The 18,245-nt window shown below is 49.3% G+C and overlaps 1 protein-coding gene across 2 annotated transcripts in view; it reads right to left on the reverse strand.

The window, feature by feature from the left end:
• CTNND2 (catenin delta 2) overlaps window positions 1–18,245 on the reverse strand; it is a 473,556-nt gene that overhangs the window by 96,756 nt on the left and 358,555 nt on the right. Inside the window, exons 11-12 of one of the 2 annotated variants that reach the window (XM_075542984.1) lie at window positions 17,962–18,036; window positions 16,324–16,474 (exon numbers count right to left, since the gene is read on the reverse strand). In XM_075542984.1, the coding sequence (XP_075399099.1) occupies window positions 16,324–16,474; window positions 17,962–18,036 (226 nt within the window). The remainder of the gene's footprint in view (window positions 1–16,323; window positions 16,475–17,961; window positions 18,037–18,245) is intronic. The other variant, XM_075542985.1, reaches the window with a different exon arrangement.

Consider the following 18,245-nt stretch of genomic DNA (forward strand, 5'->3'; position numbering starts at 1 on the left):
AGTAGAAAAGATGCAGACCCGCGTGAACAAAGTGGGTAAATTCTGCAGAAAAGAGAACGCAGAGGAATGAACCTGTGGGGAATTCCACGATTGGAAAATATAGTATCAGAAAATGCAAATCTGTACGATGGGCCTTGCAAGAAAAAGGAAACTAGCACAAGGAAAAATCCAGTGCATTCGAATCTGACAGATAACTGCGAATTATCAAAACTAAACCCACCAAGAATGAACCGAGCCTCTAGGCCCTGGGAGAAAGCCGCACCGTCTACCAGACTGGCATGGACTTATAATGGGAGAGTTCTGGAAAGAGATGTCACAGGGACTTGGGCAGAGGACATATCTGAAAAATACTAATGACCAAGTATCTTAAAATCAGGCAGTATAAAAGGATAATACATTTGCGGGTTGGTGTTGAGAATAATAACTATCTTCTCAACAGAAACCAAGGGATCATAAAACCACGGAACACCATTTTTAAAGTATTAAATATTTTTAAGAATACTGCACTAGAGGACTGGATAGAGCAGAGGCTGTACACTGGTGCACATGGGAGCTGGAGGCACAGGGAATCCAGGGTGGACGATACCTTCAGGACCAGGGGTGTGAGGGGCAATGCTGGGAGAGTGGAGGGTGAGTGGGTTGGAAAGGGGGAACTGATTACAAGGATCCACATGTGACCTCCTCCCTGGGAGATGGACGGCAGAGAAGGGGGGGAAGGGAGACTCCGGATAGGGCAAGATATGACAAAATAGCAATGCTAGGATGGTGGAGCAGGATTAGAGCAGAAAGATGTCCATTGTACTTAAAGCATGAAGGCTCTTGGGTGTCTTAATAGAAACAATGTTGTTGGGGTGGGGGTGGGGCAGCGGGTCCTTTTTTGAGTTATTCTTATCAAGAGAAGGGACCCATTAGGAATCCAAGGGTATCAACTGTGTTTTGGACTAAATAGAAAGGGGGGCACCCAGCTTCCTGTTGGATAGAGACTGGTGGAACCCACAGGAGCATGGCCCTTAGTCACCCGTCAGGTCTGGAACTAAACTCACCCCCATGGCTCAGATTTCATCCAAATAACAGTCAGGTCTCTAAGGTGAACCTTAAAAACAAGGAGGTGTGCACACCTTAGAGTTATTTGAGATCAAGAGCGCAGTATTTGCCCAAGGGCAAAGTTCAGAAGGATCAGAATCGGGAAACACCAGGGAGAGCTGGAAAGAGTGTTGCTGCATTGCGGGGTAACAATGAACTGCCTGCAGTGAAATGCGTATGAAGTGTTGAATGTAAGACTGATGATCTGCACGGTAAAGCTTCACCCAACTCACAATAAAACATTAAAACAAAAAAAGGAATAAGGGAGGAGAGTTCAAGAGGCATCTTGAAAAATTATTTATTAGCAAGGCTTGGGGACCAGAAGAGGGGATGGAGGGATCTGCTGATTAGGAATAAAGAAGGAAAGAAACAACCCCAATGTCTTCCCATTACTAACATGGGAATGTCTTCCCCTTACTAACATGGGAATGTCTTCCCCTTACTAACATGGGAATGTCTTCCCCTTACTAACACGGGAATGTCTTCCCCTTACTAACACGGGAATGTCTTCCCCTTACTAACATGGGAATGTCTTCCCCTTACTAGCACGGGAATGTCTTCCCCTTACTAACATGGGAATGTCTTCCCCTTACTAGCACGGGAATGTCTTCCCCTTACTAACATGGGAATGTCTTCCCATTACTAACATGGGAATGTCTTCCCCTTACTAACATGGGAATGTCTTCCCCTTACTAACATGGGAATGTCTTCCCATTACTAACACGGGAATGCCTTCCCATTACTAACATGGGAATGTCTTCCCCTTACTAACATGGGAATGTCTTCCCATTACTAACACGGGAATGCCTTCCCATTACTAACATGGGAGTGTCTTCACATTACTAACTTTCTAACATTGGAATGTCTTCACATTACTAACACGGCAAAAGAAGGTGAGAAACCAGAGCCCGAGTTGGGGCTAGGGGAGCAAAAGACATGATGACTTGGATGTTAGGCCCTCCGAGAGACACACCGAAGATCTGGAGTGTGGCTGGGAGGCTTCTCTGGGGCAGAACTTCTCAACACTCCCCTCATCACAATGGAACTTGTGGTTAACTGCCGTGAAGTCAGCACTGACTCCTGGAGACCCATGGGCAACAAGACAAAACAAATGGAAGACACTGTCTTTTTGAGGGTCTTCCAACGCAGAGGCCTAGTCCCTCCGCTCCGCTGGACAACGTTCTGCAGTGATTGGTGGAGTTTTCATTGGCAGATGTTCAGAAATAGGTGGCCAGTCCTTTCTTCCCAGCCCCTCTCAAGTCAGAAAGCTCCATTGAAACCTGGTCCGCATGGCTGGCCATGCTACTAATTGAAATACAAGGGGAACTTCTAGAAGTTTGTGGGAAAATTCCAAGATCCTTCCATGCAACTTGTCCATGAACTTTTTGAAGTATTCTGGTACCGGTGTCAGTGTGTCCATAACAACACCCCCTTCCCATCACCAATCCAAGGACAACCTGAGAGCTAGGTCAGATATAGAACATGGTGATTCCAGAAAGGTCGCTAACATAAGAGGCTGCTCCCTGTTGGCGACTGTAGGCCCCGTACTTGGGACAAGTCAAAACCAAAAAGCCAAACTCACTGCCATCGAGGCGATGCCACCAGCTCATAGAGACCCTACAGACAGCTCCTGTGAGTTTTCGAGACTGCAGCTCTTTATAGGAATAGAAAGCCTTTCTTTCTCCCTGGGAGCTGCTAGTAGTTTGGATCTGCCAACCTTGTGAATCGCAGCCCTTTGCATACCATTACACTACAAAGGCTCCATGGGAAAACTAAGGTGGGACAACTACCAGGGGACTCAAGTGGCAAGATTTCAGGACATTTCTGATCCATTCATGCTTTGCTGCTTAGGAGCTTTGGTCTACAGGAGCGAGTGGGGGCCTTGGCTTTTGACAGTATCCTCAGTGGGATGGACGCTTGGCACCCTCTCCTCCTTACACATGTGCTGGTGAGAGAGACCTGTGGTCAGCTCTTACACATCACCTACATGCTAACAATTTAAGAACAAGATCACCCTTCCACTAGATTGACTTCTTTCTCATGGACACTATGCTGTGTTCCTCTGGGAAGAGAACAATTAAATTTTTAAAAAATATTACCACTTTCTATTTCATAGCTATAAATTTCCCTCCTGGCTAATAAATTAAACTCTCCCAGCCTCAAGGTGAGGATGAGGGGCATTTTTGTCTTTTGATCTGTACACAGCATGGAACAGCCTCTTATGCTGATATGGGCATACGCATGTTTCCTAATTAAAAGCAACACATTACACTGTAATCTATGCCTGTATCCGTCTTGTCTGTACCGTCTCACGTTCAGCTGCCTGTAGCTATTGAGGAAAACATTAAAAAAATCTAACTCACTGCCACTGAGCTGATGCCGACACACAAGGTAGAACTTCGTCTGTGGGGTTTTGAGGGTTTCGCTCAGCTGGTGGTTTAGAATTATTCACCTTACCAGGTAGCAGTCCGCCCCCCTTTCCCATGATGCCACCATGGCTCCTGTAGCATATCACCAGGATAAGAAAAAGGAGGGGGGGGGAGCTCAGAAAATGTCACTTCAGAAAATGTCACATGCTTACTACTAAGCATCAGGAACCATTGTCTTTTTATTCTTCCAAGCCATTTCTTTACCCAGCATTGCTCAAAGAGAATGCTAAATAACAATAACGATGATGAATTTAAACCTGGGAATATTATTTTTAAAACGTGTTTTAAGTCAGGTATTTCCGACAGACAAATTCTTAGTGAACTTTCTTGGTTATCAGAGAATGCTTCATTGAATTTAAAGGAAGTGTCCTGAAAGACTTTTGTTGGGCATTTGGATGAGAAGTTATTGGGAGGGGCGAGATTCTTGATCTTTTCTCGTCTTCCAAATGTCCTTTGAGCCCAGACTTGCAGGATCACCAGAGGATGCGTCTTCCCTAGGGGCAAATTCTGCTCTGGTGCCACCATCAGGCCGGATCCAGCCTTCGGGGGCCTACCCTCTCCATCCCCAGCCCCGCCTTCTCTCTCACAGGCCTGGCTCCCTGGGCCTCTTGCTTAGGGAGTCCCTGTGCTCTGCCTGCAGGGCCAAGCGCCTTCTCTCTCTACAGTATCTGCCCTGACCTCCTCCTGCTGATTTAGAGACAACCCCTCCCCCTCACTACCCTCTCCCCACCCAAGCAGCACCACTGGCCCCCCAATTTATGCTCCAGTTTGTCATCATCATTGCGATTGAGTTGTCGCCAACTCAGGAGGCCCTCAAGGACAACCGACCAACACACTGTCCCAACCCGTGCCATCCTCATGATCACGGGGTTGTCTGAGTCTGTGGTTTCAGCCATTCTGTCCATCTGTCTCAGGGGTCCCTCAAGTCCACGGGCCCTCTATTTTTACCAGGCATGACTTCCTTCTGTAAGAACCGGCATCCCTTGAGGAGGCACTCAATTTAAGGGAGCAGAGTGCCTGGGTTCCAAGGAGCACCCTGGTTGTATTTGTTCTAACACACACTCACTCACTCACTCACTCACTCACTCACTCACTCACTCACTCACTCACTCACACAACTACAAATATATATATTGGTTCCTTCTTCTGGCATCCACCCTTCTAAATAATAATAAAAAACAACCCATAGCCATCCAGCCGATGGTAACGCATAGCGACCCTCTAGGACGGGGCGGAGCGGTCCCCTGCGGGTGTCTGAGACCGTCACTGTTTCTGTGAGGAGAAAGCCCTGTCTGGCACCCATGGAAGTGTCCGTATTCTTCACCAAGGTCACAGCTCGAGTGCAGTGAGTCCGCTGCCACCCTCGCCCCCTGTCGAGTTTTCCTCTGCGAACGAGGAGATGGGAACCACCTGTTTCCCAGGGAAGCCCCAGCACAGCCCCCGTGGCTTACCCTGACCCGGAACCTAGAGATATGGCCTAACGCACAGAACTAAGCATCAGCCCCAAAGGAAATGGAATTCTTCCTATTTTGTAATCTGTTCTTCTGGCAGAGGAGAAGGTAAAATAATAATTTATTTCCATATGATTAAGACTAGCTTTGAGAGAGGGAGAAGGAGAGAGAGAGAGAGAGAGAGAGAGAGAGAAGATGACAGTCCACATGGAGCAGGAAATACAATCTAAAAACATCATGCTGCTCAAATCCTTGTTGCTATTTTTAGAGTCTCAAGATGGGGGATGTTGGTGGAGAGTGATTTCATTTCTCGGGCCTTCTCTGTCCACAGCTATGCCTTGGACACTGGTTGGCCAGGCATAAAATGAAGACCCGAACAGCCACCATCAATTTAGTCCCTCCTGCCACCTCCCCCTGCTCTATTTTTTTTTGAGATCTTTAAGGGGGAGTTCTGCATTTCAATAAGATGGAAATTTCTTAAAAACATTTCCCCCCCTGCGTGAAGTATTTCCAAGGGGTGATTCATTAAGTCTTGGTTCACAAACTAATCATTGACTTTCCGATTTATTGACAATTCTCTTTCTAAGAAATTCTTATCTTCTAGACCCAGACTCTATAATGCCCCAGCAGATGCCCAAAGTTAATTAACAGAGAACGCAGGGCTCTGCCAAGAGGGGAAATACACACTAGATTAGGCTCTGGGGCGTGGGAGACAACTGGCCCCTCATAGACAGCTCAAGGATCCAGATGGCAGCCAGCGAATAAGCTTCCCTCCTGAGTGGACTTGGGCTCTCCAAATCAACTTCTCAGTGGGGCCAACAGAGTGAGCCTGTACAGAACCCTGTCTGGGAAATCAGGCTCCTTTTAAAAATCCTAATTGAAATGGCAAGTCTTTTAATTAAAACAACATCTGCCCGTGTCTGGAGAAACATGTTTTCAAAAGCAGAGAAGGGCTGTCTCTAAAATGCTCTCACCTGGATTTCCTAAAGTCAGCTTTGCACAGTCTCCAAAGGACAAAGAACACCTCACCCTCCCTAGTTGCGCTGGGAAGGTTCTGGAGCCCGGGCCTTGTCCTGGGTGAAGAAAACCCCTAAGAGAAACCCACGGGAGTGGTACTCCCCAAATAGGTGGCACTCCAAAATGGAAGATGCCCGAGTGGCCAGTGCTCCCCTTCGGGTGGCACACCCTCAAGGGGGAGGTTCCCTGCATGGGTGGCACTCCCCCATGGACAGCATTCCCTATGGATGGTGCCCTGGAGTGGGCAGTGCTCCTGAGTGGGTGGGCGCGTGCACCGTGAGTGGCAGGAGCTCCCTGAGTGGCATGCCCACGTCTCAGTGGAAGCTGCCACATGGCAGGCCGCTGGGGCGAGCTGAGACCGCGATCACTCCTGGGAGAAGCAGCCCATGCTTCAAGGTCCCTGGGTGGCACTGGGGTACAGACAGGTGTCTGGCGTTCTGGGTAGAGTGTGTGCCCCCTAGAATATGGGTCACAAATCCGGAGCAGTGCCCTCCGGCTACAGGCCTCCTTGGAAGCAGGTTGCTTTTGCTACCTAAATGAGGTGGGCAAACAGCACCAGCAGGCGGTGGGCAGGAGGGCACAGAGACTCGGAGAGTAGAATGGGGCGGGACATGCCAGGCCACATGAAGACCTCCAGAAGCTGAAGCTCAGGAGAGTCAAGGACCTTCCCCAAGAGTGACCCACAGAGGAAACTGTCCCCTAGAGAGGAAACCATCCCTGAGAGCCACTGCCCTGAATTCTGGCATCTGGTCTCCCCAGATAAAGCTGTGCTCGTGAAAGCCATCCCTTATGATGTCGGCACTACATACCTAAGATACCTGCTAATCTAAAGGCTGGCCGTCCGCACCACTAGTGGCAGCCGGGCAGTCTGACTCTGCAGCGCTTACAGCCAAGACGACACTACCCTTCTGCTCTGTGACACCCGGGATCGCCAGGAGCCTGAACCGATTCAAAAGCCACAGCTTTGGCTTCTAGGCAACTAACTATAGGCATCAGTCATTGTCTGTTCCCCAATATTCATAAACCCCCAAAACAAACTCACTACCGCGGAGTCAATGCCAACCCACAGCAACCCTGCAGGACAGGGTAGAACTCCCCCTGTGGGTTTTGGAGACCCGAACTCTTTACAGGTGTAGAAATCCTCGTCTTTCAAACTCGGAGCAGCTAGGGGTTTCAAACTGCTGACCGTGTGGGTCACAGCTCAACTCATCCCTACTGAGATATCAGAGCTCCTTCCAACATGCATAGTGCCCTCAGAAAGCCTTTTATCTGAATACTTAGATTGTGGCAAGAAGAACAGGGCCAGGTAGGGGTGCCCTCCCCCCGCATCCTACTCTCCTCCCACACCTCCCTTCACCCAGTAAATGCAATGTGGCGATTAAAAGCCCCTGTGTGAGAGGAGAAATAGCCGTGGACTTTAGGCTTGAAAAACAATCGACTCTCAAGCAAGCGACTGCCCTGGTTTTGCTCCCGATTCCATGAATCTGGCATTGAGGATTGCCGGGGTGCTGGGACCAGCTTCTCTCCTGGTGGACACAGGAGCTGGGAACCAGCAGCCTCCTCTCGGGAATGATTCCAGTCTGCGCCCACAGGACGGGGGATTCTGCTTGGAAATTCCTTTGAGGTTGCAATAGGGCAGCAGTTCTCAGCCTGCGGGTCGTGACCCCTTTGGTGGTTGAACGACCCTTTCACAGGGGTTGCCCGAATCACAACAGTAACAAAATGACAGTTACGAAGTAGCAATAAGAATAATTTTATGGTTGGGGGGTCACCACCACATGAGGAATTGTATCAAAGGGCCGTGGCACTGGGAAGGTTGGGAACCACTGCTATAGGGATAGAGGCCTGTACCTTGGGGGCTGAAGGAGTGTGGTGAGTGGAAAAAGGGAGCAGACGACTGGCCAAAGGTGAAGAATGGAGGCTCTAAGGTGAGTATCTGAGGGCATCCATCAAAGGAAGATCTTTAAAGGTCACCCCAGATGTGGGAAGCCAGGAATCCCCCAAACCGGAAAAGGACTCTTGTCTAATACCACCAGCACAGGGGTTGGAGCAGGTAAGGCAGAGGAGGACGAGGCGAAGGAACCTCAGAGCTGTGAATGGGTCCTGCAGACCGAGGGAGATGCAAACCCATGTTGAAGGGCAGTGGTGACGGTGGTACAGAAGGGCAGATGTGATTCACGTCGCTGCATTGTGCCCCGGGGACTACCCAAAGTTCATGGAAAGATGGCGCAGAAAGGTGATGGCATTTCCCACCCCCCACCTTCCTGTAGCTCCATCCTCAAACACAAACTCGTTGCCAACGTGTGGATGCCAACCCCTGGTGATGCTCTAGGACAGGGTAGAACTGCACCTGTGGGTTTCTGAGATCCTAACTCTTCATGGGAGTAGAAAACCTCATCTTTCTCCAGGCTCCGAGTGCAACATGTTGAAGAGGAAAAGGTCTTGTCATCCATATACTTGTCACGGATGTAAAAATAGAGAAAAGGGGCTGTGGTGAGTGGGGGAAGGGCCGGGTTCACAAAGCCAAGGCTACCTTCCCTCCATGTGCCTTGGGAGGGTGCCAGGGAGTTCAGGATGCTCACAGCACACCAGCATGCCACCACCAAGGAGGCAAAGGGCAGGGGTGTGTGTGCACCGTCAATGCTGCCAATGCAAGCTCGGGGGCAGGGGCATTGGATCGGCCAACACACACAGTGGGCAACGAGCAGAAGATACTACTCTTTCCTCCCCCATCTCAAACCTCTCCCAAAGCAGCAGCAGAATGAGTTTAATCAGCATCCTGGCCCTGAAGTAACCTCACCTGTCTTTCCTCTATGTCCTGTTGAGAGACTCAAGCAGACTTGCCCCTGTGCCTCTTCGCCTTGTCCCTGGGCTGCCCTAAATCCTCCCTCTACCACTGTCATCGGTCAGTGGATCCGACTGTGGTGGCTTGTGTGTTGTTAGGATGATGGCAGCTTCGCCACTAGGATTTCAAATACCAGCAGGGTCACTCATGGCAGAGCGGTTTCGATGGAGCTTCTGGACTAAGACAGACTAGGCAGAAAGGCTGGGGCATACAGGTCTGAGAGTTAGCGACTGAAAGGTCCGTGGATCACAATGGAGCAGTGTCTGGTACAGAGTGGTGAGGGGAGCCCTCGAGGTGGGAATGTGCTCAACACCTCCAGGGCTGCCACATGGACTGGGGCAGATCGGCCGGGAGCAATGTCTTGTTCGGCTGTACAGGGAATCACCACGAGTCAGAGTTGGCTTCGGGGCCACCAACCGACCACCACCAAACCTCTCAAGCCTGTTGGTTCTTCATAATGAAAGACCTATGTTAATTGCCCATCAGTTAATGAATCCATCAAACATGTCCTGCATGCCGGCTGAGAGCATAAGCAAGTGCTAGGCACAATGCCTGCTGCTGTCAAGTCAGTTCTGACTCAGTGACCCTACAAGACAGACCAGGTTTCTGCTCCCTGGGGCAGTTTACCCTCTCCTAGAGGGTCGCTATGAGTCGGAATCCACTCAAAGGTAGTGCATTTCAATGGTCTATAGTGTATCTGAGGCTGTAAATCTTTACAGAAGTTGACTGCCTCATCTTTCTGAGTGGCTGAAGGATTCAAACCACCGATGTTTCCGTGAGCAGCCCAATGCCTCATACAGTGTGCCACCAACTCTCCTTCCTGGGGACCATAGGCATAGGCGTTAATATGTCACTCATCTCCTTGGGGAAAGACGTGATGCACGCACAAGACAACCCTACACAGGGGCCATCGGAGACAGAAGCTGTCTTATCAGATAGGGGCTGCCCCGCCCACCCGCCTGCCCTGAGCCCCTAGTTAACAGAGGAGGCTTCACATGCACGGGTTCCTTGGGCCAAGGTTTGCAAGTGTTAAGTCAAGGTTCAAAGCTGACCTTGCTGAATGCTTCATGGCAATCAGTAGTTACATGAGAGGTGAGTTCAGATGGGTGTGTGTCTGGGGGGGGGTGTCTTGAATACAATGACAAGCCCCCATGGAACACAGAATGTTGGGGAGGTCTCTCGTAGTGCCGTGCTATGCTACATCCATCTACTACAAGTGCAGAAGAAGAAAACAACATTTTTATACAATGTTAAAATTCCTCTTGACTGGGATTTCTATTGCAATGGGCTGATGGTCAGCAGAAGGTTCTCCTATCTATAGCTGGTGTGTGCATTTAAGATTTTGTTGTTCCTGCTGTTATTTTGTGTGTGTGTGTGTGTGTGTATGTGTGTGCGCTTTCGGCAAAGAGGGGGATTGGGGCTAAAATAAATGCTTGCCACCTTGATTAGGAATGTTTGATAGGTGTAATTAGATGGCATTTTGCTATACTTGTGAATCTCATAACATACTATTTACTCATTTCATTGAAGGTAACTGTTGCTATTCTTTAAAAGAAGAAGAAAGCCTTTCTGCGTGATGAAACCACATCCTTGCTACTGCGTCCTGGCATCCAGAAGGCAAAGATCTATCCATGGTATACTGCCACGGGATTGCAGAGGCAAACATGGAACCATGGAAATGGGTCAGAGATCCAGAAATATGTTCCATTTCTTGTCATTCTATGGTATGGTTCTCATTGGACGTGGTGGGGTAGGATGACTATTATTTAATCATCTATTGGGAGTTTTCATGATAACAGCACCTTAAGGAACACTAGCCTTTCATTCAGGGCAGTGTGCAGCCCATCATCCATTCCACTCCATCCCACCCCCAACTAGAGGGACACACTCAGAAGAGTTTGCATGGGAACCCACACGCTAGAAGCAAGTGTAGAAAAGACTAGCGACACTTCCGAACTTCTCCGTGACTGTTCACCATCAGTCATCATCAGGGGTCACTGAGTGGATTCTGAGCTCTGGTCACCTTCTGCACAACAGGACAAGGGGCTGTCCAGTCCTGTGCCACTCGGTGCCAAGCTGCTGAGAGTCTCCTTTGTGTCTGACCTTAGGCCTTTGTAGCAGAGACTAAATGGCATGTTGGACTTTTGTCGGTGTTAATGAACATTCTTTTCTTTAGAAAATGCTTTCTTTAATTTCATTACTTGATATTTTAACCATTTGGGTTTAGGTGAAGATGCTGGCCAGACAGTTAAACCTCATGCATTCAGCAAATACAGATTCCGTCTCTACTTGATTACTCGATGCTAGGCACAATTAAAAACAACAACAACCTCCAAACGTGGGTAGATCCATGAATAAGCAAAACCGAACCTCCTGCCCCCACAGAGCTTACATTCCAAAGGAGGAAGACAGACAATAAGCACAGTAAGGAACACATGACATGTTATAGGGTGGCCCTGAGTCAGCATCGATTTGATAGCAGTGAATTTGGCTTGGTTTGGGTTTACAAGATTCTAGGGCTGTGCAGAAAAAGGAAACAGGGAATGCACTTGAGGCTGGGATCTTGAAAAGGGTGGCAAGAAAGGTTCTACTGGGAAAGTAACACTGGAGCAAATACCTGAATCAGGTAAAGATGGGATCACGTGGACACCTGTAAGGAGAGGATCAGAGGTGGGAAGAACAGTCAGGCAGAGTCCTGAGCCAGACTTGTGCTTCAGATAGCCACGGTACCATAGGGAACTAGTGACTTCAGCAAAGTTAGTAAGGACAGGAAGAAGAGAAAGTGAGATGGAGCGGAGAGCTGGGTCAGGTAGAACAGTGTCTGCCTGATGTTGTTAGGTGCCGTTAAGTTGGTTCCAACTCACAGCGACCCTCCATCCAACAGAACGAAATGCTTTCCCATCTGGTACCATCCTCACAATTGTTGCTATGGATGAGCCCACTGTTGCAGCCTTTGTGTCCATTTATCTCATTGAGGATCTTCCTCTTTTTTGCTGTCCCACTCTGACCAAGCACAGTGTTCTTCTCTAGAGACTGGTTCCTCCTGATGACATGTCCAAAGTAGGTGAGATGAAGTCTTGTCATCCTTGCTTCTAACGAACATTCTGACTGTCTTTCTTCCAAGACAGATCTGCTCATTCTCTGGCAGTCCTTGGTATATTTCACATTAATAGCAGATTTGATGATTTTCCAGCAAGTAAGATGAGGAGCTGCTGGAGAGTTTTGAGTGGAGGAATGGAATGATTTGATTAATGGCTGCTGCATTGGGAGTAGACTGCAGCGCCAAGAAGAGACGCGGGGATAGCAGACAGGAGCTAGGATGACTGCCTCGGTGAGGGATGTTGGGACTAGGGGTAACATAATGAAGGTGATGTGAATCCTATTCTGGGACAATCTGAAAGGTTTATAATCCATAGATTTTTGTATGGGGTGAGTATTGGGGATGAGAAGGCAAGGAGGATCCCTAGGGTGTTTACCCCGGGCCATTGTAAGGACAAATTGCCATTTGTTGAGATGAGGAAGACTGCTCAAGGGTCGGGTTGGGGAAGGGGGCAATAAGGATTCTATGCGGTCTCTGTGATATGCCCGAGAGGTTCTTAGAGCCCCAAGTTGACATGTTCAGCAGAACACTGGACATAAAGATGGGAAATCCATGCCACAGAAATCTTTGGGGAATATAAAGGTTAGGTATTATGCGAATTGGGGTGAGCCGAGATTCTCTCATGGAGGATCCAACACAGGGTGATCAACCCCATGAGAGGATCTACTGTGAAGCAGTCATGGACTACTCCACTTACAGTCTTGAGGCGATTGTGGGGGGTTCCATTTGGAGTGTGGCCGACTCGGTAGAGATTGACGGTATGGGGAAGGGAGCTATTTCTCTTCTCCTACTGGATCTGCATCCTCCATCAGGTTCATCTACCTCCTAGTACACTGCCTGCCGATCCCAGGAGTCATCAGTGGACGGCTGACCTGGGATTATGTCAGCCAACCTTGGATTTATTTGGCCGAGCTTGGATTCATTCAGCTCCACATCCACTAGCCTGGGGTCTTCCTAAACGTTGCCCCTAAGCAAATCCGGAGAAGCCTCCAGCTCGCATCTGATCCACAGTTTTAAACCAGACTGGGCTGAGCCATTTCTACAGCTCTTTGAGCCACATCTCGATATAAATCTCTAGGTACATTCACGTACAAGCGTCACTGATTTTCTTCTCTAGAGAACCCAGTCCACCACAGGGTCGTCTTTAGAGCATAGGTCACCTCTAAAGGAGGGACCCATGCCAGGTTTGAGAGAGCATTCCCAGGAAGAAGGTGAGCTCTCGGCTGAACATTGGCAGCTTGCTGCTCAAGACGTAAGGATCTGTCTCACATTTCTGATATAACAAGATCTATACCACAGTATAGAAAGATCCACCCAAATCATGCCTTCAGATGCCCTATGTAAGATGAAGGGGTTAGCAAAAGACCTCTTTCCTTCTGGTACACGCAACCAAACGCAGACTGGGTTACAGTCTGCTCTTTCCCTCAACGTAAACACAGTTATCGATGCACAAGCCTTGGACAGTCCCATTTCTGTTCTCTCTTTTTTCTTTTTTCCAGCAGTTGGCCCCATTTGCTGATGTTTGATAGAAAAGGCTTAATCAAACATGGGCAGAATGAAACTCCAAGTGTTCCTGCCTCACATATACACCTAGATCACCAGTTTCTGGGGAAGGAGGGATGCCCAGAAGCTGCGAAACCAATCAATAGTCCATGGTTTTGATATATTTTAATCCACCAAAAGAAATCAAACACACACACAATGCCCAGTAGTTAGTACCCAGGCAGTAGACTGATTAGCTATTGATTTTTTCCTCCCGGTGAGACAGAAAGGATAGGATTTTATCGGAAGCCAGCACTGGGTTCTCGGAAACAAATGCCCAGGGAGAAATCAAGGGGAGATGGAGCGGGGATCTTGGAGCTTTGAACTTATCAAACTCACAAAGCTCCACCTCATGGCCACGGAGTGGATTCCGGACAGGGCAGAACTGCCCCTGTGAGTTTCAGAGATGGTAACTCTTTATGGGAGTAGAAAGCCTCCTCTTTCTCCCTCAGAGTGCCTGGTGATTTTGAACTGCTGATCTTGTGGTTAGCAGCCCAACACGTAACCATTAGGCCACCAAGGCTCCTCTTTGAACTCGAAGCCCAGTTGAAATATGCAGAATCCATACACAGCATCAGCATTTAATATAAAGGAAAGCTGGATGATCAAGTTGTGAGTCCAATGGCTACCATTGGATGTAGTGGAGAGAGAGCAGCTAACTGCAAGGGGCCGGCACAGGCCTAAGGTCTGGGTCCTCTGTGAACATAAATGGCTAGGGACCTATGGATTGTTTGATCTTTATGGAAGGATGAGCTGGGTATTAAGAAATGACAGGACATGGGGAGTGGGGAGCAGGGCTCTGCTTCCTAGATCAGAAAGGGCTTAGGGAACTCTTAGGAATTGAGCAAGCCTCCCAACAGACCTGGGGGAAGTTTGTGTACAAGATGTGGCTCACACTGGCATCCTCACCCTGGGCCTACAATCACCTCACTTCTCTGTTCTCCAGTGGCTGCCAATCACCCTGAATCTTTGCCATGGTGGGTGATCCAGCTGCTTGGCTATCTGGCCCCAGCAGCCACCCAATGGCACCTGTGGCCTGTGGCCAGGCTTCCAGAAGCCCTGTGACACCTGGTCATCTCTCTTCTACCAGCTGGGCATTCTGCTCGGGGGCCTGTGTGGCTCCACGGCAGGCCCCCATGGGCTGCCCTCTTTCCACTCACCAAGGAGGTTCCTGAAGGCCTTGGCTTCCATCATCCTCTCTGCACCAGACACACCGGCATCTGGGAAGGCCTGGCTCTGCTGGCCCAAGCCCAGCTCGCACTTCGTGGGCAGCTTAGACTATCCTACCCAACTGATGTCACGGCATGCTGCCGCCCCCAAATTCCTACCAGCCTACCCTGCCACCCTTAAAACAGCAGTCCATTGTCCACCCATGACAGCCTCTTTACCTGGCTCTACTATCCCTCTCCACGACCCCACTAGAAGACTTTCCATAATCTTCTCTCTTGATGGCAAACCCCACAAAGAAGGCTTTCTGTTTATGCCCATTGATAAAAGAAGGCTTCAAAAACTCCACGGAGGAACGCCATTACTTCATAATTCCATTTTGTCCACCAGCTTTGTAGAACCCCCTCCTAACAATCTAGGGCCCCCAACAGGCTTAGATCAAAGCACATCAAAAAACCCAAACTCACATTGTGAAGTCAGTTCAGACCCACAGAACTGCCCCATGGGGTTTCCAAGGTTGCACTATTTAGGGAGGCAGGCAACCATAACTTTCTCACAGGGTGGACTAGAGCCATTGACCTTCTGGTCAGCAACCAGGCACTTGCACTGCTGCGCCACCAGGGCCCCTTAGAACAACGTGGATTTTAAAGAACGATCCTCTGAAGAAAGAGAGGAGTCCATTGCCTGCTTAGTGTTTCATTCGTGAAAGAATCTAGGTTTTCTGAGTACCAAAAGAACTGAGCCGAAAACAGTGAGTTTCCTGTGGTTTTGGAAGAAAAGAAAAACGGAATTACAGAGCCAGAGCAGTGGTTCAGTGGGAGAATTCTCCTCCCCGCCCCTCCGCCCCCCAGGCTGGAGACCCACTAAAGTGCCATGCCCGGTTACGCAGCTCAGGCGTACTGGTGGCTATAGTACAGAGTGGGCTTTGATGGAGCTTAAGGATTGAGAAGGAACAGGAAGAAAGGCCTGGTGAGCTACTTCTGGGGACCAGCACAGAAAAAGCCTATGGACCACAATGGTTTGACTCGTAGCCTGAGGATGGTCTAGGGCTGGGCAGCATCTTGTTGCTTTGTGCCAAGGGTCGTGGAAGCTGACTGGATAGGAGCATGCCTCATCTACAGACAGTGTGAGCACCAGAAGGGCAGAACGAGCGACCCAGATCCCCTAAGTACTGAACAGACCATCTCGTGGGAAGCAAATAGGTGGTCAGGGACCCAGAGCATCAGGAGACTGGTAACGAGTACCTAACATCGCACTTGATTTTAACTTGAAATAATTAGTGATGTCAGCAAACACCCTGCTCCCACCCTCTGGTCTCCAAAACAAACAACCTAAAACACAAATTCACCCCCACCAAGTCCATGTCCACTCACAGCGACCCTAGGGGGCAGAGACAAACTGCCCCTGGTGGTTTCTGAGACTGTCACTCTTTATAGGAGTAGAGAGCCTCATCTGTCTCCTGCAGCTGGTGGTTTCAAACTGCTGACCTTGCAGTTACCAGCCCAGGGCATCACCACCGTGCCACATTCCCCTCTAAAGGACAAATCCAGAGCCTGGATTTCTGCTGGGAGTTGAACTGGAAAAGTAAAGCATCTAGCGAATGTTCCATTTCCTTTCTGCACACGGGCCCAATCAGGCAGCCTGCAAGACAGACAGAGGCTTCCACAACGGAGCCGCTGTGGCTCTTACCGATGAGTTCCTTGTTTCTGACGTCCAAGGCCATGTTCCGCAGGGCGGTGGCCACGGCGCACACCACACGGTCGTTGTCTATTCGCAGCAGCTCCACGAGGATGGGCAGCCCTTTCTCTTTCCGGACAGCAGCTCGGATGTACACTGACCACTGCAGAAGGAGGCAAAGGGGTGTTAGTGACAGAGCAGGAGGTCTGGTTCATGGGAGCCGAGACTGCTGCTTCAAATAGGAGCCAGAGAGGTTGGGTGAGCAAGACCTACGTGTAGAATGAGTGCCCAGGTGGGGCAGATGGTAGATGGTTGATGTGTCTGGCTGCTAAGGGAAAGGTGGGAGATTCAAGTCCCAGCCACAGGAGCAGTGTAGGAAAGGCCTGGAGACCTTTTCCTGAAAAACAGCCCATTGGAAATTGTCGGGACCACAATCTGGGCCCACACACGCGAGGTCACCCAGAATCGCAATTGGAGCCAGGGCAATTGGCAACTGGGCGTTGTAGCACAGGTTGGATCTGTCTGATATGTTTTTAAAAGTGTTAACTTTATTCTTTTTTAAATTGATTTATTTGCCTTCCAGGTTAAACTTGTTTGCCTCAGTGAGCTTTCCCTGGGCCAGTGTGGTCAGCTCCTCCATCTGAGAGCCATGACCATTGAACGCACGAAGACAGTTGGATCTGGGACAGGAAGGCCTGGCTGTGGACATGAAGAGGCATTCAGGAAAAACATTGTATAAAATGATGCTGAAAAAGGAGACAATGAAGAAGGGCTGAGTGTGGGTGATTTTTTAAAAATGATGTCTGGACATGGAGGGACACAGAGCTGAGCTGCTGGTTAAATGAGGTCTGGCCACTTGCTGGCCAGTAAGAAATGCCTGAGTCCCGAAAAAGGCAGGGGTGTGGAGAGGAAGAGCTGGGCCTGAAAATCAAGGATGCAGATTTCAAAAACGTTTGTGAAAAGAAACGAAGGTGGAAATGTATGGTGTCCAGCATCATAATTTCACCTATTGGATTATATAATCCCATCTGCCATTTGTTTGGGGGTTGGCAATTCCAGAACATCATAGAACACATTGAAATTTAAATAAAACATCCAAAATCAAATGAAGTGCCACGGAGTCATTGTGGACTCCTGCAACCCCATGTGTATCAGAGGAGAACTGTGTTCGGCAGGGGTTTCAATGGCTGGGATCCTGCGGAAGCAGATTGCTAGGGGGATTCTGGGTGACTTCCAACAGCCGATCTTTCAGTCAGTAGCTGAGTGCCTAACCCTTGGCATCACCCAGAGACTCCTAATGGAGATTGCTAACGCTTAATTCAGAAATGCACTTGCAACATGAGGAGGAGGAAGCATTCAGATTCGTTTTTATGGAATGCAGCCAGACTCATGATTTCATGTGTGTTTTATACCCTTCCTTAGTGTCCCGAGAAGAGGGTATCAAAGAAAAAGCAACAAACATAAGGGCTTAATCTATCACAATTTCATGATAGCATTTAAGAACGTCACGCTCATGGAATGAGGTTTTGGGGTCCACGGCAAGTCCTCTTGGGGACCACCTCTGGAGGAGCAGAGCCCTCCCACCCCTCCCCCACTGGCCCTCTCCACCTCCCCTTCCCATAGGGCAGGCACCCCAGAGCTGGCTCTCACCTGTGGCAGGCAGGGAGCCCCCTCTGGCAGTGACCGTAGGGCATACGCCATGCCTGCCACATCCTCAGCCCAGCCCTGCATGAAATATGAGATTGAAAAAAACAAACATCTTCATCCCATCCTACATCAGAAGTCACATTCACATAGCTTCGTATCACCATCAACTCACGGGGAATACGTCCACCTGCCCCACGTTGCGTTTCAAGCCCTGGAGAGCTAGAGGTGGTGGGGCTAGAACTCACGAGAGTATTTCTGGATACCAGCCCCGTCCTCAGGGATCAATG

Source organism: Tenrec ecaudatus, chromosome 2, assembly GCF_050624435.1.
Source record: "Tenrec ecaudatus isolate mTenEca1 chromosome 2, mTenEca1.hap1, whole genome shotgun sequence".
In the NCBI taxonomy this organism is placed as follows: Eukaryota; Metazoa; Chordata; class Mammalia; order Afrosoricida; family Tenrecidae; genus Tenrec; species Tenrec ecaudatus.